The 24600-nt window shown below is 47.7% G+C and overlaps 1 protein-coding gene across 1 annotated transcript in view; it reads right to left on the bottom strand.

Moving 5' to 3' along the window:
* SETD2 (SET domain containing 2, histone lysine methyltransferase) overlaps nucleotides 1–24600 on the bottom strand; it is a 147224-nt gene that overhangs the window by 25557 nt on the left and 97067 nt on the right. The window contains exon 14 of the mRNA XM_063924606.1: nucleotides 21790–21835. Coding sequence (XP_063780676.1) covers nucleotides 21790–21835 — 46 coding nt within the window. The remainder of the gene's footprint in view (nucleotides 1–21789; nucleotides 21836–24600) is intronic.

Below are 24600 nucleotides of genomic sequence, written 5' to 3' on the forward strand. Positions count from 1 at the left end.
GTCCTATTACTTCTCTCCCTATGAGGAATGTCTCCCCCCTGTACCGTGGTGATACCCCTGATATATGTGACAGTCTCTCTCATGTCCTCGTGTTCTATTCTCTCCCTGTGAGGAATGTCTCCTCCTGTACCGTGGTGATACCTCTGATATATGTGACAGTCTCTCTCATGTCCTCATACTTCTCTCCCTGTGAGGAATGTCTCCCCCCTGTACCGTGGTGATACCCCTGATATATGTGACAGTCTCTCTCATGTCCTCGTGTTCTATTCTCTCCCTGTGAGGAATGTCTCCTCCTGTACCGTGGTGATACCCCTGATATATGTGACAGTCTCTCTCATGTCCTCGTGTCCTATTACTTCTCTCCCTGTGAGGAATGTCTCCCCCTGTACCGTGGTGATACCCCTGATATATGTGACAGTCTCTATCATGTCCTCGTGTCCTATTACTTCTCTCCCTGTGAGGAATGTCTCCTCCTGTACCGTGGTGATACCTCTGATATATGTGACAGTCTCTCTCATGTCCTCGTGTCCTATTACTTCTCTCCCTATGAGGAATGTCTCCCCCCTGTACCGTGGTGATACCCCTGATATATGTGACAGTCTCTCTCATGTCCTCGTGTTCTATTCTCTCCCTGTGAGGAATGTCTCCTCCTGTACCGTGGTGATACCTCTGATATATGTGACAGTCTCTCTCATGTCCTCATGTCCTAATACTTCTCTCCCTGTGAGGAATGTCTCCCCCTGTACCGTGGTGATACCCCTGATATATGTGACAGTCTCTCTCATGTCCTCGTGTTCTATTCTCTCCCTGTGAGGAATGTCTCCTCCTGTACCGTGGTGATACCCCTGATATATGTGACAGTCTCTCTCATGTCCTCGTGTCCTATTACTTCTCTCCCTGTGAGGAATGTCTCCCCCTGTACCGTGGTGATACCCCTGATATATGTGACAGTCTCTATCATGTCCTCGTGTCCTATTACTTCTCTCCCTGTGAGGAACGTCTCCTCCTGTACCGTGGTGATACCCCTGATATATGTGACAGTCTCTCTCATGTCCTCGTGTCCTATTACTTCTCTCCCTGTGAGGAATGTCTCCCCCTGTACCGTGGTGATACCCCTGATATATGTGACAGTCTCTCTCATGTCCTCGTGGTCTATTACTTCTCTCCCTGTGAGGAATGTCTCCCCCCTGTACCGTGGTGATACCACTGATATATGTGACAGTCTCTCTCATGTCCTCGTGTCCTATTACTTCTCTCCCTGTGAGGAATGTCTCCTCCTGTACCGTGGTGATACGCCTGATATATGTGACAGTCTCTCTCATGTCCTCGTGTCCTATTACTTCTCTCCCTGTGAGGAATGTCTCCTCCTGTACCGTGGTGATACCCCTGATATATGTGACAGTCTCTATCATGTCCTCGTGTCCTATTACTTCTCTCCCTGTGAGGAATGTCTCCTCCTGTACCGTGGTGATACCCCTGATATGTGACAGTCTCTATCATGTCCTCGTGTCCTATTACTTCTCTCCCTGTGAGGAATGTCTCCCCTGTACCGTGGTGATACCCCTGATATATGTGACAGTCTCTATCATGTCCTCGTGTCCTTTTACTTCTCTCCCTGTGAGGAATGTCTCCTCCTGTACCGTGGTGATACCCCTGATATATGTGACAGTCTCTCTCATGTCCTCGTGTCCTATTACTTCTCTCCCTGTGAGGAATGTCTCCCCCTGTACCGTGGTGATATTCCTGATATATGTGACAGTCTCTCTCATGTCCTCGTGTCCTATTACTTCTCTCCCTGTGAGGAATATCTCCTCCTGTACCGTGGTGATACCCCTGATATATGTGACAGTCTCTATCATGTCCTCGTGTCCTATTACTTCTCTCCCTGTGAGGAATGTCTCCCCCTGTACCGTGGTGATACCCCTGATATATGTGACAGTCTCTCTCATGTCCTCGTGTCCTATTACTTCTCTCCCTGTGAGGAATGTCTCCTCCTGTACCGTGGTGATACCCCTGATATATGTGACAGTCTCTCTCATGTCCTCGTGTCCTATTACTTCTCTCCCTGTGAGGAATGTCTCCTCCTGTACCGTGGTGATACCCCTGATATATGTGACAGTCTCTATCATGTCCTCGTGTCCTAATACTTCTCTCCCTGTGAGGAATGTCTCCCCCCTGTACCGTGGTGATACCCCTGATATATGCGACAGTCTCTCTCATGTCCTCGTGTCCTATTACTTCTCTCCCTGTGAGGAATGTCTCCTCCTGTACCGTGGTGATACCCCTGATATATGCGACAGTCTCTCTCATGTCCTCGTGGTCTAATACTTCTCTCCCTGTGAGGAATGTCTCCTCCTGTACCGTGGTGATACCCCTGATATATGTGACAGTCTCTATCATGTCCTCGTGTCCTATTACTTCTCTCCCTGTGAGGAATGTCTCCTCCTGTACCGTGGTGATACCCCTGATATATGTGACCGTCTCTATCATGTCCTCGTGTCCTATTACTTCTCTCCCTGTGAGGAATGTCTCCTCCTGTACCGTGGTGATACCCCTGATATATGTAACAGTCTCTCTCATGTCCTCGTGGTCTATTACTTCTCTCCCTGTGAGGAATGTCTCCTCCTGTACTGTGGTGATACCCCTGATATATGTGACAGTCTCTATCATGTCCTCGTGTCCTATTACTTCTCTCCCTGTGAGGAATGTCTCCCCCTGTACCGTGGTGATACCCCTGATATATGTGACAGTCTCTCTCATGTCCTCGTGTCCTATTACTTCTCTCCCTGTGAGGAATGTCTCCCCTGTACCGTGGTGATACCCCTGATATATGTGACAGTCTCTATCATGTCCTCGTGGTCTATTACTTCTCTCCCTGTGAGGAATGTCTCCTCCTGTACCGTGGTGATACCCCTGATATATGTGACCGTCTCTATCATGTCCTCGTGTCCTATTACTTCTCTCCCTGTGAGGAATGTCTCCTCCTGTACCGTGGTGATACCCCTGATATATGTAACAGTCTCTCTCATGTCCTCGTGGTCTATTACTTCTCTCCCTGTGAGGAATGTCTCCTCCTGTACTGTGGTGATACCCCTGATATATGTGACAGTCTCTATCATGTCCTCGTGTCCTATTACTTCTCTCCCTGTGAGGAATGTCTCCCCCTGTACCGTGGTGATACCCCTGATATATGTGACAGTCTCTCTCATGTCCTCGTGTCCTATTACTTCTCTCCCTGTGAGGAATGTCTCCTCCTGTACCGTGGTGATACCCCTGATATATGTGACAGTCTCTATCATGTCCTCGTGGTCTATTACTTCTCTCCCTGTGAGGAATGTCTCCTCCTGTACCGTGGTGATACCCCTGATATATGTGACAGTCTCTCTCATGTCCTCGTGTCCTATTACTTCTCTCCCTGTGAGGAATGTCTCCTCCTGTACCGTGGTGATACCCCTGATATATGTGACAGTCTCTATCATGTCCTCGTGGTCTATTACTTCTCTCCCTGTGAGGAATGTCTCCTCCTGTACCGTGGTGATACCCCTGATATATGTGACAGTCTCTCTCATGTCCTCGTGTCCTATTACTTCTCTCCCTGTGAGGAATGTCTCCTCCTGTACCGTGGTGATACCCCTGATATATGTGACAGTCTCTCTCATGTCCTCGTGGTCTAATACTTCTCTCCCTGTGAGGAATGTCTCCTCCTGTACCGTGGTGACACCCCTGATATATGTGACAGTCTCTCTCATGTCCTCGTGTCCTATTACTTCTCTCCCTGTGAGGAATGTCTCCCCCCTGTACCGTGGTGATACCCCTGATATATGTGACAGTCTCTATCATGTCCTCGTGTCCTATTACTTCTCTCCCTGTGAGGAATGTCTCCCCCTGTACCGTGGTGATACCCCTGATATATGTGACAGTCTCTATCATGTCCTCGTGTCCTATTACTTCTCTCCCTGTGAGGAATGTCTCCCCCTGTACCGTGGTGATACCCCTGATATATGTGAAAGTTTCTATCATGGCCCCCCTTTCCCTTCTCTGCTCCACACTATACATAGTGAGACTTCTTAGTCTTTCTGGGTATGTTTTGTGATGTAGGCCATGCAGCATTTAGTTGCCCTTCTTTGTACAGTTTCTAATGTATTAATATTCTTTTGAAGATATGGCCTCCAGAACTGAATACAGTATTCTAGATGAGGCCGTACCAATGACCTATACAGTGGCATTATTACTTCTTTCTTTCTGCTGCTGATTCCTCTCCCAATGCAGCCAAGCGTCTGACTAGCCTTCCTCATTGCCTTGTTACATTGCTTACCTGCTTTTATGTCATCTGAAATAGTGACTCCTAGATCCCTTTCCTCCTCAGTAGTCTCCAGTATAGTGCCATTAATACTATATTTATCCTTTATGTCACCTGAGATAGTGACTCCTAGATCCCTTTCCTCCTCAGTAGTTTCCAGTATAGCGCCATTATACTATATTTATCCTTTATGTCACCTGAAATAGTGACTCCTAGATCCCTTTCCTCCTCAGTAGTTCCCAGTATAGTGCCATTGATACTATATTTATCCTTTATGTCACCTGAGATAGTGACTCCTAGATCCCTTTCCTCCTCAGTAGTTCCCAGTATAGTGCCATTAATACTATATTTATCCTTTATGTCACCTGAGATAGTGACTCCTAGATCCCTTTCCTCCTCAGTAGTTCCCAGTATAGTGCCATTAATACTATATTTATCCTTTATGTCACCTGAGATAGTGACTCCTAGATCCCTTTCCTCCTCAGTAGCTTCCAGTATAGTGCCATTATTACTATATTTATCCTTTATGTCACCTGAAATAGTGACTCCTAGATCTCTTTCCTCCTCAGTAGTTCCCAGTATAGTGCCATTAATACTATATTTATCCTTTATGTCACCTGAGATAGTGACTCCTAGATCCCTTTCCTCCTCAGTAGTTTCCAGTATAGTGCCATTAATACTATATTTATCCTTTATGTCACCTGAAATAGTGACTCCTAGATCTCTTTCCTCCTCAGTAGTTCCCAGTATAGTGCCATTAATACTATATTTATCCTTTATGTCACCTGAGATAGTGACTCCTAGATCCCTTTCCTCCTCAGTAGTTTCCAGTATAGTGCCATTAATACTATATTTATACTTTATGTCATCTGAAATAGTGACTCCTAGATCTCTTTCCTCCTCAGTAGTTCCCAGTATAGTGCCATTAATACTATATTTATCCTTTAGGTCACCTGAAATAGTGACTCCTAGATCCCTTTCCTTCTCAGTAGTTTCCAGTATAGAGCCATTAATACTATATTTATCCTTTATATCACCTGAAATAGTGACTCCTAGATCCCTTTCCTCCTCAGTAGTTTCCAGTATAGAGCCATTAATACTATATTTATCCTTTATATCACCTGAAATAGTGACTCCTAGATCCCTTTCCTCCTCAGTAGTTTCCAGTATAGAGCCATTAATACTATATTTATCCTTTATATCACCTGAAATAGTGACTCCTAGATCCCTTTGCTCCTCAGTAGTCCCCAGTATAGTGCCATTATTACTATATCTATCATTTATGTCACCTGAGATAGTGACTCCTAGATCCCTTTCCTCCTCAGTAGTTTCCAGTATAGTGCCATTAATACTATAGTTATCCTTTATATCACCTGAAATAGTGACTCCTAGATCCCTTTCCTCCTCAGTAGTTTCCAGTATAGTACCATTAATACTATATTTATCCTTTATGTCACCTGAAATAGTGACTCCTAGATCCCTTTCCTCCTCAGTAGTTTCCAGTATAGAGCCATTAATACTATATTTATCCTTTATGTCACCTGAGATAGTGACTCCTAGATCCCTTTCCTCCTCAGTAGTTCCCAGTATAGTGCCATTAATACTATATTTATCCTTTATATCACCTGAAATAGTGACTCCTAGATCCCTTTCCTCCTCAGTAGTTTCCAATATAGTGCCATTAATACTATATTTATCCTTTATGTCACCTGAGATAGTGACTCCTAGATCCCTTTCCTCCTCAGTAGTGTCCAGTATAGTGTCATTAATACTATTTCTCTAACGTCCTAGTGGATGCTGGGGACTCCGTCAGGACCATGGGGAATAGCGGCTCCGCAGGAGACAGGGCACAAAAGCAAGCTTTTAGGATCACATGGTGTGTACTGGCTCCTCCCCCTATGACCCTCCTCCAAGCCTCAGTTAGGTTTTTGTGCCCGGCCGAGAAGGGTGCAATCTAGGTGGCTCTCTTAAAGAGTTACTTAGAAAAAGTTTTTAGGTTCTTTATTTTCAGTGAGTCCTGCTGGCAACAGGCTCACTGCATCGAGGGACTTAGGGGAGAGATTTTCAACTCACCTGCGTGCAGGATGGATTGGATTCTTAGGCTACTGGACATAGCTCCAGAGGGAGTCGGAACACAGGGCTCGCCCTGGGGTTCGTCCCAGAGCCGCGCCGCCGACCCCCCTTGCAGACGCTGAAGATGAAGAGGTCCGGAACCAGGCGGCAGAAGACTCTCAGTCTTCATCAGGTAGCGCACAGCACTGCAGCTGTGCGCCATTGTTGTCAGCACACTTCACACAGCGGTCACGGAGGGTGCAGGGCGCTGGAGGGGGGCGCCCTGGGCAGCAATGTATAATACCTGTATGGCGAAAAATACATCACATATAGCCCTTGAGGCTATATGGATGTATTTAACCCCTGCCAGATATCTAAAACTCCGGAGAAGAAGCCCGCCGAAAAGGGGGCGGGGCCTATTCTCATCAGCACACAGCGCCATTTTCCCTCACAGAAAGGCTGGTGGGAAGGCTCCCATGCTCTCCCCTGCACTGCACTACAGAAACAGGGTTAAAACAGAGAGGGGGGGCACTGATTTGGCGATATGTATATATATTAAAATGCTATAAGGGAGGAACACTTATATAAAGGTTGTCCCTGGATAATTATAGCGTTTTGGTGTGTGCTGGCAAACTCTCCCTCTGTCTCCCCAAAGGGCTAGTGGGTCCTGTCCTCTATCAGAGCATTCCCTATGTGTGTGCTGTATGTCGGTACGTGTGTGTCGACATGTATGAGGAAAATATTGGTGAGGAGACGGAGCAAATTGCCTGTAATGGTGATGTCACTCTCTAGGGAGTCGACACCGGAATGGATGGCTTATTTATGGAAATTACGTGACAATGTCAACATGCTGCAAGCCGGTTGACGACATGAGAGGGCCGGCGAACAAATTAGTATCTGTCCAGGCGTCTCAAACACTGTCAGGGGCTGTAAAATGCCCATTTACCTCAGTCGGTCGACACAGACCCAGACACGGACACTGATTTCAGTGTCGACGGTGAAGAAACAAACGTATTTTCTTTTAGGGCCACACGTTAAGGGCAATGAAGGAGGTGTTACATATTTCTGATACTCCAAATACCACAAAAAAGGGTATTATGTGTGAGGTGAAAAAACTACCTGTAGTTTTTCCTGAATCAGATAAATTAAATGAAGTGTGTGATGATGCGTGGGTTTCCCCCGATAGAAAATTATTGGCGGTATACCCTTTCCCGCCAGAAGTTAAGGCGCGGTGGGAAACACCCCTCAGGGTGAATAAGGCGCTCACACGCTTATCAGAACAAGTAGCGGTACCATCTACGGATAGGGCCGTACTTAAGGAGCCAGCTGATAGGAGGCTGAAAAATATCCTAAAAAGTATACACACACATGCTGGTGTTATACTGCGACCAGCGATCGCCTCAGCCTGGATGTGCAGAGCTGAGGTGGCTTGGTCGGATTCCCTGACTAAAAATATTGATACCTTTGACAGGGACAGTATTTTATTGACTATAGAGCATTTAAAGGATGCATTTCTATATATGCGAGATGCGCAGAGGGATATTTGCACTCTGGCATCAAGAGTAAATGCGATGTCCATATCTGCAAGAAGATGTTTATGGACACGACAGTGGTCAGGTGATGCAGATTCCAAACGGCACAAAGATGTATTGCCGTATAAAGGGGAGGAGTTATTTGGGGTCGGTCCATGGGACCTGGTGGCCAGGGCAACTGCTGGAAAATCCACCGCTTTTTACCCTAAGTCACATCTCTGCAGAAAAAGACACCGTCTTTTCAGCCTCAGTCCTTTCGTCCCTATAAGAGTCATATCTGCCCAGGGATAGAGGAAAGGGAAGAAGACTGCAGCAGGCAGCCCATTCCCAGGAACAGAAGCCCTCCACCGCTTCTACCAAGTTCTCAGCATGACGCTGGGACCGTACAGGACCCCTGGATCCTACAAGTAGTATCCAAGGGGTACAGATTGGAATGTCGAGAGGTTTCCCCCCTCGCAGGTTCCTGTAGTCTGCTGTACCAATGTCTCCCTCCGACAGGGAGGCAGTATTGAAAACAATTCACAAGCTGTATTCCCAGCAGGTGATAATAAAATTACCCCTCCGACAACAAGGAAAGGGGTATTACTCCACACTATATGGTGGTACTGAAGGCTAGGTGAGACCTATTCTAAATCTGAAAAATTTGAACACTTACAAGGGTTCAAATCCAGATGGAGTCACTCAGAGCAGTGATAGCAAAGAACAAAGGGACTATATGGTGTCCCGGGACATCAGGGATGCTTACCTCCATGTCCCAAAATTTGCTTTTTCTCACCAAGGGTACCTCAGGTTCGTGGTACAGAACTGTCACTATCAGTTTCAAGACGATGCCGTTGGATTGTCCAAGGCACCCCGGGTCCTTACCAAGGTAATGACCGAAAGGAGGATTCGTCTTCAAAGAAAATGGACGACCTCCTGATAAGAACAAGGTCCAGAGAACAGTTGGAGGTCGGAGTAGCACTATCTCAAGTAGTTCTACGACAGCACGGGTGGATTCTAAATATTCCAAAACCGCAGTTGTTCCGACGACACGTCTGCTGGTCCTAGGGATGATTCTGGACACAGTCCAGGAAAAGGTGTTTCTCCCAGAGGAGAAAGCCAGGGAGTTATCCGAGCTAATCGGGATCCTCCTAAAACCAGGAAAAGTGTCAGTGCATCATTGCACAAGAGTCCTGGTAAAAATGGTGGCTTATTACGAAGCACTTCCATTCGGCAGATTTCACGCAAGAACTCTTCAGTGGGATCTGCTGGACAAATGGTCCGGATCGCATCTTCAGATGCATCAGCGGATAACCCTATATCCAAGGACAAGGGTGTCTCTCCTGTGGTGGTTATAGAGTGCTCATCTTCTAGAGGGCCGCAGATTCGGCATTCAGGATTGGATGCTCGTGACCACGGAGGCCAGCCTGAGAGGCTGGGGAGCAGTCACACAAGGAGTGTGATCAAGTCTGGAGAATTCTCTCCACATAAATATACTGGAGCTAAGAGCAAATTTATAATGCTCTAAGCTTAGCAAGACCTCTGCTTCAAGGTCAGCCGGTATTGATCCAGTGGGATAACATCACGGCAGTCGCCCACGTAAACAGAAAGGGCGGCACAAGAAGCAGGAGGGCAGTGGCAAAACTGCAAGGATTTTTCGCTAGGCGGAAAATCATGTGTTAGCACTGTCAGCAGTGTTCATTCCGGGAGTGGACGACTGGGAAGCAGACTTCCTCAGCAGGCACGACCTCCACCCGGGAGAGTGGGAACTTCATCGGGAAGTTTTCCGCATGATTGTGAACCGTTGGGAAAGACCAAAGGTGGACATGATGGCGTCCCGCCCGAACAAAAAATGGGACAGGTATTGCGCCAGGTCACGAGACCTTCAGGCGATAGCTGTGGACGTCCTGGTAACACCGTGGGTGTAACAGTCAGTGTATGTGTTCCCTCCTCTGCTTCTCATAACCAAGGTATTGAGAATTATAAGAATAGAGGAGTAAGAACTATACTCGTGGCTCCGGATTGGCCAAGAGGGACTTGGTAACCGGAACTTCAAGAGATGCTCACAGAGGACTAATGGCCTCGGGAGCTAAGAAGGGATTTGCTTTCAGCAAGTACCATGTCTGTTCCAAGAGGAACCGTGGCATCGGCCTTAAGAAAGGACCTGCTCCAGCAGGGACCTTGTCTGTTCCAAGACTTACCGCGACTGCGTTTGACGGCATGGCGGTTTGAACGCCGGATCCTAAGGGAAAAGGCATTCCGAAAGAGGTCATACCTACCCTGGTCAAAGCCAGGAAGGAGGTGACCGCACAACGTTATCACCACATGTGGTAAAAATATGTTGCGTGGGTGAGGCCAGGAAGGCCCCACGAAAAAAATTTCAACTAGGTCGATTTCTGCACTTCCTGCAAACAGGAGTGTCTATGAACCTCAAATTGGGGTCCATTAAGGTTCAAGTTTCGGCCCTATAGATTTTCTTCCAGAAAGAATTGGCTTCAGTTCCTGAAGTCCAGACGTTTGTCAAGGGAGTATTGCATATACAGCCCTTGTGTGCCTCCAGTGGCACCGTGGGATCTCAACGTAGTGTTGGGATCCCTCAAATCATATTGGTTTGAACCACTCAAATCTGTGGATTTGAAATATCTCACATGGAAAGTGACCATGCTGTTGGCCCTGGCCTCGGCCAGGCGATTGTAAAAATTGGCGGCTTTGTCTTACAAAAGCCCATATCTGATTGTCCATTCGGACAGGGCAGAACTGCGGACTCGTCCCCAGTTTCTTCCTAAGGTGGTGTCAGCGTTTCACCTGAAACAACCTATTGTGGTGCCTGCGGCTACTAGGGACTTGGAGGACTCCAAGTTGCTAGACGTTGTCAGGGCCCTGAAAATATATATATAATTCCAGGATGGCTGGAGTCAGAAAGTCTGACTTGCTGTTTATATTGTAGGCACCCAAAAAGCTGGGTGCTCCTGCTTCTAAGCAGACTATTGCTCGTTGGATTTGTAGTACAATTCAGCTTGCACATTCTGTGGCAGGCCTGCCACAGCCAAAATCTGTAAATGCCCATTCCACAAGGAAGGTGGGCTCATCTTGGGCGGCTGCCCGAGGGGTCTCGGCTTTACAACTTTGCCGAGCAGCTACTTGGTCAGGGGCAAACACGTTTGCTAAATTCTACAAATTTGATACTCTGGCTAAAGAGGACTTGGAGTTCTCTCATTCGGTGCTGCAGAGTCATCCGCACTCTCCCGCCCGTTTGGAAGCTTTGGTATAATCCCCATGGTCCTGACGGAGTCCCCAGCATCCACTAGGACGTTAGAGAAAATAAGATTTTACTTACCGATAAATCTATTTCTCATAGTCCGTAGTGGATGCTGGGCGCCCATCCCAAGTGCGGATTGTCTGCATTACTTGTACATAGTTATTGTTACAAAAAAATCGGGTTATTATTGTTGTGAGCCATCTTTTTTAGAGGCTACTTCATTGTTATCATACTGTTAACTGGGTTCAAATCACAAGTTGTACGGTGTGATTGGTGTGGCTGGTATGAGTCTTACCCGGGATTCAAGATCCTTCCTTATTGTGTACGCTCGTCCGGGCACAGTACCTAACTGAGGCTTGGAGGAGGGTCATAGGGGGAGGAGCCAGTACACACCATGTGATCCTAAAAGCTTGCTTTTGTGCCCTGTCTCCTGCGGAGCCGCTATTCCCCATGGTCCTGACGGAGTCCCCAGCATCCACTACGGACTATGAGAAATAGATTTATCGGTAAGTAAAATCTTATTATTTATCCTTTATATCACCTGAAATAGTGACTCCTAGATCCCTTTCCTCCTCAGTAGTTTCCAGTATAGTGCCATTAATACTATATTTATCCTTTATGTCACCTGAAATAGTGACTCCTAGATCCCTTTCCTCCTCAGTAGTTTCCAGTATAGTGCCATTAATACTATATTTATCCTTTATGTCACCTGAAATAGTGACTCCTAGATCCCTTTCCTCCTCAGTAGTTTCCAGTATAGTGTCATTAATACTATATTTATCCTTTATGTCACCTGAGATAGTGACTCCTAGATCCCTTTCCTCCTCAGTAGTCTCCAGTATAGTGCCATTAATACTATATTTATCCTTTATGTCACCTGAGATAGTGACTCCTAGATCCCTTTCCTCCTCAGTAGTTTCCAGTATAGTGACATTAATACTATATTTATCCTTTATGTCACCTGAGATAATGACTCCTAGATCCCTTTCCTCCTCAGTAGTTTCCAGTATAGTGCCATTAATACTATATTTATCCTTTATGTCACCCGAGATAGTGACTCCTAGATCCCTTTCCTCCTCAGTAGTTTCCAGTATAGTGCCATTAATACTATATTTATCCTTTATGTCACCTGAGATAGTGACTCCTAGATCCCTTTCCTCCTCAGTAGTTTCCAGTATAGTGACATTAATACTATATTTATCCTTTATGTCACCTGAGATAATGACTCCTAGATCCCTTTCCTCCTCAGTAGTTTCCAGTATAGTGCCATTAATACTATATTTATCCTTTATGTCACCCGAGATAGTGACTCCTAGATCCCTTTCCTCCTCAGTAGTTTCCAGTATAGTGCCATTAATACTATATTTATCCTTTATGTCACCTGAGATAGTGACTCCTAGATCCCTTTCCTCCTCAGTAGTTCCCAGTACAGTGCCATTAATACTATATTAAGCCATTGGATTTTTGCATTTTTTTGGCATTAAAGTGTAATTGCCAGACTCTTGACCATTCCTCTAGTCTACCTAGATCCTCAGTTATTTGTTTTACCCCACCTGGTGTGTCTACTCTGTTGCATACTTTTGTGTCATCTGCAAATAGGCATGCTTTCCCTTTAATGCCATTTGCAATGTCACCAATGAATATATTAAAAAGCACTGGTCCAAGTACAGATCCCTGGGGTACTCCACTGGTAACATTTCCATCCTGTGAATGCACTCCATTTACTACAACTCTCTGTTTTCTATCCTTCAACCAAGATCTTAGCCATTCAATAATCCTAATATCCAATCCCAAACTTTCAAGTTTATTTAACAGTCTGTGATGTGGAACAGTGTCAAAAGCCTTACTAAAGTCTAGATAAGCTATATCCATGGCTCCACCTTTATCCATCACTTTAGTCACACAGTCAAAAAAGTCCAGTGACTCCATGCTGTTTGGGATCCTGTAAATTGCCAGATTTGAGATAATCTACAACTCTTTGTTTTACGAGTGTTTCCATCAAGTTCCCTACTACTGATGTAAGACTCACTGGTCTGTAGTAGTTTGCCTCTTCCTTGCTTCCACTTTTGTGCAGTGGGACTACGCTCACTCTTTTCCAGTCCTCTGGAATTACTCCTGTAGCTAATGACTGGTTGAATAATTCTGTCAATGGTGCTACCAGCACCCCTTTAAGTTCTTTTAGTATCCTTGGATATATCCCATCTGGCCCCATAGATTTGTCCACTTTCAGCTTTGAGAGTTCTGTTAGGACCTTCTCCTCTGTAAATGCACTTGTTTCATTTTCCTGTATATCTCTGCAACTTAACTGTGGCCCCTTCCCCTCTCTTTCAGTAGTGAATACTGAGCAAAAATAATTATTAAGATGATCTGCTATTACATTATCTCCCTCAACAAGACTCCCAGTCTCTGTCTTTAGTTTTATTATTCCGCCTTTTGTTTTTCTCCGTTCGCTTATATACCTATTATAGTGCCTCCTTTACTCACTGGCTGGGCCATTTTCTCCTCAGCTTGTGCCTTTGCACATCTGATTACCGTCTTAGTCTCCTTCTGTCTAACAAGATATATCTGTCTTCATTGTTAATTCATAAATATAAAGGAATCGCTGTGTGACAATAGTCTGATCTCATCCAGCTACAATACTGCTGCTGCTAAGCCACCTTCCAGAGCTCACTATGTAGTACAGTACTACTGTTTGCTTTCTCTTCCCCAAAATCCCTTCATGTCCTCCCAGATCGATCCTACATCCCTGACTGAGGTGCCACAATCCACTCACACTGCGGCTGCTGGAGATCTAGTGCTGATGCAAGACATAAATAGGAGTGGGGTATGAGGTTACATGGGGTTTACCAGGCGAGAGTGGGCAGACCGCTGAGGGGTGCCCATCAACATATGCGTTCCCATGTGTGAGGCACAGCGAGGCACAGGACATTTCTGAGGTTACAGCTCTTTCAGATCTACTTAGGGAGCAACAAAGATAGCTCAGCTGGAGACAGTTCTTTTCTCAAACGTCAGTGAGGGGCTGTGTGTGTGTGTGTGCATATATGTATATATTACATTTTATTTATAAGCCGCCACATGGGCAGGGGGAATGGAGGAGCGGCCTCAGGGCAGGGGGAATGGAGGGCAGGGGGAATGGCGGAGGAGCGGCCTCAGGGCAGGGGGAATGGCGGAGGAGCGGCCTCAGGGCAGGGGGAATGGCGGAGGAGCGGCCTCAGGGCAGGGGGAAAGGCGGAGGAGCGGCCTCAGGGCAGGGGGGCGGAGGAGCGGCCTCAGGGCAGGGGGGCGGAGGAGCGGCCTCAGGGCAGGGGGGCGGAGGAGCGGCCTCAGGGCAGGGGGGCGGAGGAGCGGCCTCAGGGCAGGGGGACGGAGGAGCGGCCTCAGGACTAGGTTGTGCGTCGGAAGGGTATGCATTCATGAATAGGTGTATGTATGTATTAGAGAGAGGGCAGTATGCCGGAGTACAGTGGAGTCACCCACAGGAAACGTTAGCCAGCGCACCCCGCTATTGCCACATGGGAGTTGTACGCACAAAGGATTACAGGACATGGGATACGGAGGGTGACATGTACACAGGAGTGTCACACCTCAGACCTCCAACACAAGCTGTGACCGTCTGTACCACGCAGAGGCGTCGGAATGTGGGGAGGCAAGGGGGCAGCTCGCTCCCCCCAAACATGAGGCGCCTGCCGCCACAGTACGCGGCTGAGATAGGCGCCGCACATAAAGGGCGCTTCAGCCGCGGACCGCGGTTCACTGACTGTCACTGTCTGGCAGTGACAGTCAGTGCTGCTGCTGCTGCTCCCGTATTGCTCTGATCACGCATATGTAATGAGCGGCATGACGTCAAGCCGCTCATTACATATGCGCAAGCTTTGCTGGGGCCGGACACGGATGTCGCAGGGGAGAGACTGAAAATGCGGGGGCCGCCCGCTCCTGATTGCCCGCCCACCTGCCTGGCCAGCTAGCTAGTCAACGTTCTGTGGGGGTATGTGTTCCTGGCACTGTGGGGACATATTTATATCTGGCACTGTGAACATATGTATAATTGTCTCTGGTGGCATATATGTATATCTTGCACTGGGGCCCAACGTATAACTGGCTCATGGGGCATATATGTATCTGGCACTGGGAACATGATGTGTATAATAAGAATTTACTTACCGATAATTCTATTTCTCGTAGTCCGTAGTGGATGCTGGGGACTCCGTCAGGACCATGGGGAATAGCGGCTCCGCAGGAGACAGGGCACAAAAGTAAAAGCTTTAGGATCAGGTGGTGTGCACTGGCTCCTCCCCCTATGACCCTCCTCCAAGCCTCAGTTAGGATACTGTGCCCGGACGAGCGTACACAATAAGGAAGGATTTTGAATCCCGGGTAAGACTCATACCAGCCACACCAATCACACCGTACAACCTGTGATCTGAACCCAGTTAACAGCATGATAACAGCGGAGCCTCTGAAAAGATGGCTCACAACAATAATAACCCGATTTTTGTAACAATAACTATGTACAAGTATTGCAGACAATCCGCACTTGGGATGGGCGCCCAGCATCCACTACGGACTACGAGAAATAGAATTATCGGTAAGTAAATTCTTATTTTCTCTGACGTCCTAAGTGGATGCTGGGGACTCCGTCAGGACCATGGGGATTATACCAAAGCTCCCAAACGGGCGGGAGAGTGCGGATGACTCTGCAGCACCGAATGAGAGAACTCCAGGTCCTCCTCAGTCAGGGTGTGCCCCTGACCAAGTAGCAGCTCGGCAAAGTTGTAAAGCCGAGACCCCTCGGGCAGCCGCCCAAGATGAGCCCACCTTCCTTGTGGAATGGGCATTTACATATTTTGGCTGTGGCAGGCCTGCCACAGAATGTGCAAGCTGAATTGTACTACACATCCAACTAGCAATCGTCTGCTTAGAAGCAAGGGCACCCAGTTTTTTGGGTGCCTACAGGATAACAGCAAGTCAGTTTTCCTGACTCCAGCCGTCCTGGAAACCTATATTTTCAGGGCCCTGACAACATCTATCAACTTGGAGTCCTCCAAGTCCCTAATAGCCGCAGGTACCACAATAAGCTGGTGCAGGTGAAACGCTGACACCACCTTAGGGAGAAACTGGGGACGGGTCCGCAGCTCTGCCCTGTCCGAATGGACAATCAGATATGGGCTTTGTGAGACAAAGCCGCCAATTCTGACACTCGCCTGGCCGAGGCCAGGGCCAACAGCATGGTCACTTTTCATGCGAGATATTTCAAATCCACAGATTTGAGCGGTTTAAACCAATGTGATTTGAGGAATCCCAGTACTACGTTGAGATCCCACAGTGCCACTGGAGGCACAAAAGGGGGTTGTATATGCAGTACTCCCTTGACAAACTTCTGGACTTCAGGAACTGAAGCCAATTCTTTCTGGAAGAAAATTGACAGGGCCGAAATTTGAACCTTAATGGACCCCAATTTGAGGCCCATAGACACTCCTGTTTGCAGGAAATGCAGGAATCGACCGAGTTGAAATTTCTTCGTGGGGCCTTCCTGGCCTCACACCACGCAACATATTTTCGCCACATGTGGTGATAATGTTGTGCGGTCACCTCCTTCCTGGCTTTGACCAGGGTAGGAATGACCTCTTCCGGAATGCCTTTTTCCCTTAGGATCCGGCGTTCCACCGCCATGCCGTCAAACGCAGCCGCGGTAAGTCTTGGAACAGACATGGTACTTGCTGAAGCAAGTCCCTTCTTAGCGGCAGAGGCCATGAGTCCTCTGTGAGCATTTCTTGAAGTTCCGGGTACCAAGTCCTTCTTGGCCAATCCGGAGCCACGAGTATAGTTCTTACTCCTCTACGTCTTATAATTCTCAGTACCTTGGGTATGAGAAGCAGAGGAGGGAACACATACACCGACTGGTACACCCACAGTGTTACCAGAACGTCCACAGCTATTGCCTGAGGGTCTCTTGACCTGGCGCAATACCTGTCCAGTTTTTTGTTCAGGCGGGACGCCATCATGTCCACCTTTGGTCTTTCCCAACGGTTCATAATCATGTGGAAGACTTCCCGATGAAGTCCCCACTCTCCCGGGTGGAGGTCGTGCCTGCTGAGGAAGTCTGCTTCCCAGTTGTCCACTCCCGGAATGAACACTGCTGACAGTGCTATCACATGATTTTCCGCCCAGCGAAGAATCCTTGCAGTTTCTGCCATTGCCCTCCTGCTTCTTGTGCCCCCTGTCTGTTTACGTGGGCGACTGCCGTGATGTTGTCCCACTGGATCAATACCGGCTGACCTTGAAGCAGAGGTCTTGCTAAGCTTAGAGCATTGTAAATTGCCCTTAGCTCCAGTATATTTATGTGGAGAGAAGTCTCCAGACTTGATCACACTCCCTGGAAAAAAAAATTTTTTCCCCTGTGTGACTGCTCCCCAGCCTCTCAGGCTGGCATCCGTGGTCACCAGGACCCAGTCCTGAATGCCGAATCTGCGGCCCTTTAGTAGATGAGCACTCTGCAGCCACCGCAGAAGAAACACCCTTGTCCTTGGAGACAGGGTTATCCGCTGATGCATCTGAAGATGCGATCCGGACCATTTTTCCAGCAGATCCCACTGAAAAGTTCTTGCGTGAAATCTGCCGAATGGAATCGCTTCGTAAGAAGCCACCATTTTTCCCAGGACCCTTGTGCAATGATGCACTGACACTTTTCCTGGTTTTAGGAGGTTCCTGACTAGCTCGGATAACTCCCTGGCTTTCTTCTCCGGGAGAAACACCCTTTTCTGGACTGTGTCCAGAATCATCCCTAGGAACAGCAGACGTGTCGTCGGAAACAGCTGTGATTTTGGAATATTTAGAATCCACCCGTGCTGTCGTAGAACTATTTGAGATAGTGCTACTCCGACCTCCCACTGTTCTCTGGACCTTGCCCTTATCAGGAGATCGTCCATTTTCTTTGAAGAAGAATCATCATTTCGGCCATTACCTTGGTAAAGACCCGGGGTGCCGTGGACAATCCAAACGGCAGCGTCTGAAACTGATAGTGACAGTTCTGTACCACGAACCTGAGGTACCCTTGGTGAGAAGGGCAAATTGGGACATGGAGGTAAGCATCCCTGATGTCCAGGGACACCATATAGTCCCCTTCTTCCTGGTTCGCTATCACTGCTCTGAGTGACTCCATCTTGATTTGAACCTTTGTATGTAAGTGTTCAAATATTTCAGATTTAGAATAGGTCTCACCGAGCCGTCTGGCTTCAGTACCACAATATAGTGTGGAATAATACCCCTTTCCTTGTTGTAGGAGGGGTACTTTGATTATCACCTGCTGGGAATACAGCTTGTGAATTGTTTCCAATACTGCCTCCCTGTCGGAGGGAGACGTTGGTAAAGCAGACTTCAGGAACCTGCGAGGGGGAGACGTCTCGAATTTCCAATCTGTACCCCTGGGATTCTACTTGTAGGATCCAGGGGTCCACTTGCGAGTGAGCCCACTGCGTGCTGAAACTCTTGAGACGACCCCCCACCGCACCTGAGTCCGCTTGTACGGCCCCAGCGTCATGCTGAGGACTTGGCAGAAGCGGTGGAGGGCTTCTGTTCCTGGGAAGGGGCTGCCTGCTGCAGTCTTCTTCCCTTTCCTCTATCCCTGGGCAGATATGACTGGCCTTTTGCCCGCTTGCCCTTATAGGGACGAAAGGACTGAGGCTGAAAAGACGGTGTCTTTTTCTGCTGAGATGTGACTTGGGGTAAAAAAAGGTAGATTTTCCAGCTGTTGCCGTGGCCACCAGGTCCGATGGACCGACCCCAAATAACTCCTCCCCTTTATACGGCAATACTTCCATGTGCCGTTTGGAATCTGCATCACCTGACCACTGTCGTGTCCATAAACATCTTCTGGCAGATATGGACATCGCACTTACTCTTGATGCCAGAGTGCAAATATCCCTCTGTGCATCTCGCATATATAGAAATGCATCCTTTAAATGCTCTATAGTCAAAAAAATACTGTCCCTGTCAAGGGTATCAATATTTTCAGTCAGGGAATCCGACCAAGCCACCCCAGCGCTGCACATCCAGGCTGAGGCGATTGCTGGTCGCAGTATAACACCAGTATGTGTGTATATACTTTTTAGGATATTTTCCAGCCTCCTATCAGCTGGCTCCTTGAGGGCGGCCGTATCTGGAGACGGTAACGCCACTTGTTTTGATTAGCGTGTGAGCGCCTTATCCACCCTAAGGAGTGTTTCCCAACGCGCCCTAACTTCTGGGGGGAAAGGGTATACCGCCAATAATTTTCTATCGGGGGAAACCCACGCATCATCACACACTTCATTTAATTTATCTGATTCAGGAAAAACTATAGGTAGGTTTTTCACACCCCACATAATACCCTTTTTTGTGGTACTTGTAGTATCAGAAATATGTAACACCTCCTTCATTGCCCTTAACATGTAACGTGTGGCCCTAAAGGAAAATACGTTTGTTTCTTCACCGTCGACACAGGAGTCAGTGTCCGTGTCTGTGTCGACCGACTGAGGTAAATGGGCGTTTTAAAGCCCCTGACGGTGTTTGAGACGCCTGGACAGGTACTAATTTGTTTGCCGGCCGTCTCATGTCGTCAACCGACCTTCCAGCGTGTTGACATTATCACGTAATTCCCTAAATAAGCCATCCATTCCGGTGTCGACTCCCTAGAGAGTGACATCACCATTACAGGCAATTGCTCCGCCTCCTCACCAACATCGTCCTCATACATGTCGACACACACGTACCGACACACAGCACACACACAGGGAATGCTCTGATAGAGGACAGGACCCCACTAGCCCTTTGGGGAGACAGAGGGAGAGTTTGCCAGCACACATCAAAACGCTATAATTATATAGGGACAACCTTTATATAAGTGTTTTCCCTTATAGCATCTTAATATATAATCATATCGCCAAATAAGTGCCCCCCCTCTCTGTTTTAACCCTGTTTCTGTAGTGCAGTGCAGGGGAGAGCCTGGGAGCCTTCCCACCAGCAGCTCTGTGAGGGAAAATGGCGCTGTGTGCGGAGGAGAATAGGCCCCGCCCCCTTTTCGGCGGGCTTCTTCTCCCGTTTATCTGACAATCTGGCAGGGGTTAAATACATCCATATAGCCCCAGAGGATATATGTGATGTATTTTTAGCCAGTATAGGTATTTTCATTGCTGCCCAGGGCGCCCCCCCCAGCGCCCTGCACCCTCAGTGACAGTTGGTGTGAAGTGTGCTGAGAGCAATGGCGCACAGCTGCAGTGCTGTGCGCTACCTTAAGAAGACTGGGAAGTCTTCAGCCGCCGATTTCTGGACCTCTTCTCTCTTCAGCATCTGCAAGGGGGTCGGCGGCGCGGCTCCGGTGACCCATCCAGGCTGTACCTGTGATCGTCCCTCTGGAGCTAGTGTCCAGTAGCCTAAGAAGCCAATCCATCCTGCACGCAGGTGAGTACACTTCTTCTCCCCTAAGTCCCTCGTTGCAGTGAGCCTGTTGCCAGCAGGACTCACTGAAAATAAAAAACCTAACAAAACTTTTACTCTAAGCAGCTCTTTAGGAGAGCCACCTAGATTGCACCCTTCTCGGCCGGGCACAAAAACCTAACTGAGGCTTGGAGGAGGGTCATAGGGGGAGGAGCCAGTGCACACCACCTGATCCTAAAGCTTTTACTTTTGTGCCCTGTCTCCTGCGGAGCCGCTATTCCCCATGGTCCTGACGGAGTCCCCAGCAGTCACTTAGGACGTCAGAGAAAACTGGCTCTAGGAGTATATATATATATATATATATATATATATATACTGAGATGGATATCCATACAGTATATGCCCCCAGAGCCAGTTATACATACATGCCCCAGAGCCAGATAGATAGACGTATATCTGGCACTGGGGACGCTCTACACTATATATAATGGGCTCTGTCAGGCATAGCGTGTGTAAGAGGCTCTACCAGACATAATGTATATAAGGGGCTTTGGGCGTAATTCAGACTGGATTGCGGCAGCGGCAGTGATCACAGTCTGAATCCCTTTGTGGAGTGCGCACGCACCCCGGTAGCCCAGTGACATGCTGACAGCATCTCTGGACTGCGATCACCTCTGCCTGATTGAGAGAAAGAGGTGGTTGCGGGGCGGGAGAGGGCGTGCCAACGGCGTAACACCACCATGGCTGGGTGTGGTCCAGACAACGCAGGTGTGTCCGGTCTGTTGCGGGGGTGGACCGCAGCGGCTGCGTTGGAAGGGAGATACTAGCCAGGTGCAAAATCATCACCTCTATGCGATGCTTTCACACCCGTGCTGGGTGGGGGTGGTGGGGGGGTGGGAGTGGGGTAAGGGGGAGAGCCAGACATGCTGCGTGGTCTAGCCCTGTGCTGGACGTCACCCGGATGTCTGAGAAACTGATCGTAGATGTGCTAAATTTAGTACATCTACAATAAGTTCTGAATTAGGCGCTCTACCGGGCATATTGCGAGTAAGGGAGCTCTACCAGACATTATGTATATACGGGGTCACTCACTAACTGCTACTCCATAGAGTTTCGTACAGGTACAAGTGACCTGTCTAAGGTGGCCATAAATTAGGGGAGCCAAATTGAGATTTCATCTTGCCCCCTCCCCCCCCCCCCAACTGAAAAACGTTCTGACGTCCCTGGTACCACGTCAGTGTGCAGGAAATACTTACAGTTCTCCTTCTCCACCTGCGATTTCTTTGGGATCCGATACACCTCCTAGGAGAGAGCAGAGAGTCCAGGTTACAATCAGAACACATTACACACCTATACAGAAGAATACACCCAGAGAGCCCAGGTTACAATCAGAACACATTACACACCTATACAGCAGAATACAGCCAGAGAGCACAGGTTACAATCACAGCACATTACACACCTATACAGAAGAATACAGCCAGAGAGCCCAGGTTACAATCACAGCACATTACACACCTATACAGAAGAATACAGCCAGAGAGCCCAGGTTACAATCACAGCACATTACACACCGATACAGAAGAATACACCCAGAGAGCCCAGGTTACAATCACAGCACATTACACACCTATACAGAAGAATACACCCAGAGAGCCCAGGTTACAATCACAGCACATTACACCCCGATACAGAAGAATACAGCCAGAGCGCCCAGGTTACAATCACAGCACATTACACCCCGATACAGAAGAATACAGCCAGAGAGTCCAGGTTACAATCACAGCACATTACACAACTGTACAGCAGAATACAGCCAGAGAGCCCAGGTTACAATCACAGCACATTACACCCCGATACAGAAGAATACACCCAGAGAGCCCAGGTTACAATCACAGCACATTAAACACCTATACAGAAGAATACACCCAGAGAGCCCAGGTTACAATCACAGCACATTACACCCCGATACAGAAGAATACACCCAGAGAGCCCAGGTTACAATCACAGCACATTACACCCCGATACAGAAGAATACAGCCAGGGAGCCCAGGTTACAATCACAGCACATTACACACCTATACAGAAGAATACACCCAGAGAGCCCAGTTTACAATCACAGCACATTACACCCCGATACAGAAGAATACAGCCAGAGAGTCCAGGTTACAATCACAGCACATTACACAACTATACAGAAGAATACACCCAGACAGCCCAGGTTACAATCACAGCACATTACACCCCGATACAGAAGAATACACCCAGAGAGTCCAGGTTACAATCACAGCACATTACACACTGATACAGAAGAATACAGCCAGAGAGCCCAGGTTACAATCACAGCACATTATACACCTATACAGAAGAATACACCCAGAGAGCCCAGGTTACAATCACAGCACATTACACACCTATACAGAAGAATACAGCCAGAGAGTCCAGGTTACAATCACAGCACATTACACACCGATACAGAAGAATACACCCAGAGAGTCCAGGTTACAATCACAGCACATTACACCCCGATACAGAAGAATACAGCCAGACAGCCCAGGTTACAATCACAGCACATTACACACCTATACAGAAGAATACACCCAGAGAGCCCAGGTTACAATCACAGCACATTACACACCGATACAGAAGAATACAGCCAGAGAGTCCAGGTTACAATCACAGCACATTACACCCCGATACAGAAGAATACACCCAGAGAGTCCAGGTTACAATCACAGCACATTACACACCTATACAGAAGAATACACCCAGAGAGCCCAGGTTACAATCACAGCACATTACACACCTATACAGAAGAATACACCCAGAGAGCCCAGGTTACAATCACAGCACATTACACACCTATACAGAAGAATACACCCAGAGAGCCCAGGTTACAATCACAGCACATTACACACCGATACAGAAGAATACAGCCAGAGAGTCCAGGTTACAATCACAGCACATTACACCCCGATACAGAAGAATACACCCAGAGAGTCCAGGTTACAATCACAGCACATTACACCCCGATACAGAAGAATACAGCCAGACAGCCCAGGTTACAATCACAGCACATTACACACCTATACAGAAGAATACACCCAGAGAGCCCAGGTTACAATCACAGCACATTACACACCGATACAGAAGAATACAGCCAGAGAGTCCAGGTTACAATCACAGCACATTACACCCCGATACAGAAGAATACACCCAGAGAGTCCAGGTTACAATCAGAACACATTACACCCGGATACAGAAGAATACACCCAGAGAGCCCAGGTTACAATCACAGCACATTACACCCGGATACAGAAGAATACACCCAGAGAGTCCAGGTTACAATCACAGCACATTACACAACTGTAAAGAAGAATACACCCAGAGAGCCCAGGTTACAATCACAGCACATTACACCCGGATACAGAAGAATACACCCAGAGAGTCCAGGTTACAATCACAGCACATTACACAACTGTAAAGAAGAATACACCCAGAGAGCCCAGGTTACAATCACAGCACATTACACCCGGATACAGAAGAATACACCCAGAGAGCCCAGGTTACAATCACAGCACATTACACACCGATACAGAAGAATACAGCCAGAGAGCCCAGGTTACAATCACAGCACATTACACCGCGATACAGAAGAATACAGCCAGAGAGCCCAGGTTACAATCACAGCACATTACACACCTATACAGAAGAATACAGCCAGAGAGCCCAGGTTACAATCACAGCACATTACACACCTATACAGAAGAATACACCCAGAGAGTCCAGGTTACAATCACAGCACATTACACACCGATACAGAAGAATACACCCAGAGAGTCCAGGTTACAATCACAGCACATTACACACCTATACAGAAGAATACACCCAGAGATCCCAGGTTACAATCACAGCACATTACACACCGATACAGAAGAATACAGCCAGAGAGCCCAGGTTACAATCACAGCACATTACACACCTATACAGAAGAATACAGCCAGGGAGCCCAGGTTACAATCAGAACACATTACACACCTATACAGAAGAATACACCCAGAGATCCC

This window comes from Pseudophryne corroboree, chromosome 5, assembly GCF_028390025.1.
Source record: "Pseudophryne corroboree isolate aPseCor3 chromosome 5, aPseCor3.hap2, whole genome shotgun sequence".
Taxonomy (NCBI): Eukaryota; Metazoa; Chordata; class Amphibia; order Anura; family Myobatrachidae; genus Pseudophryne; species Pseudophryne corroboree.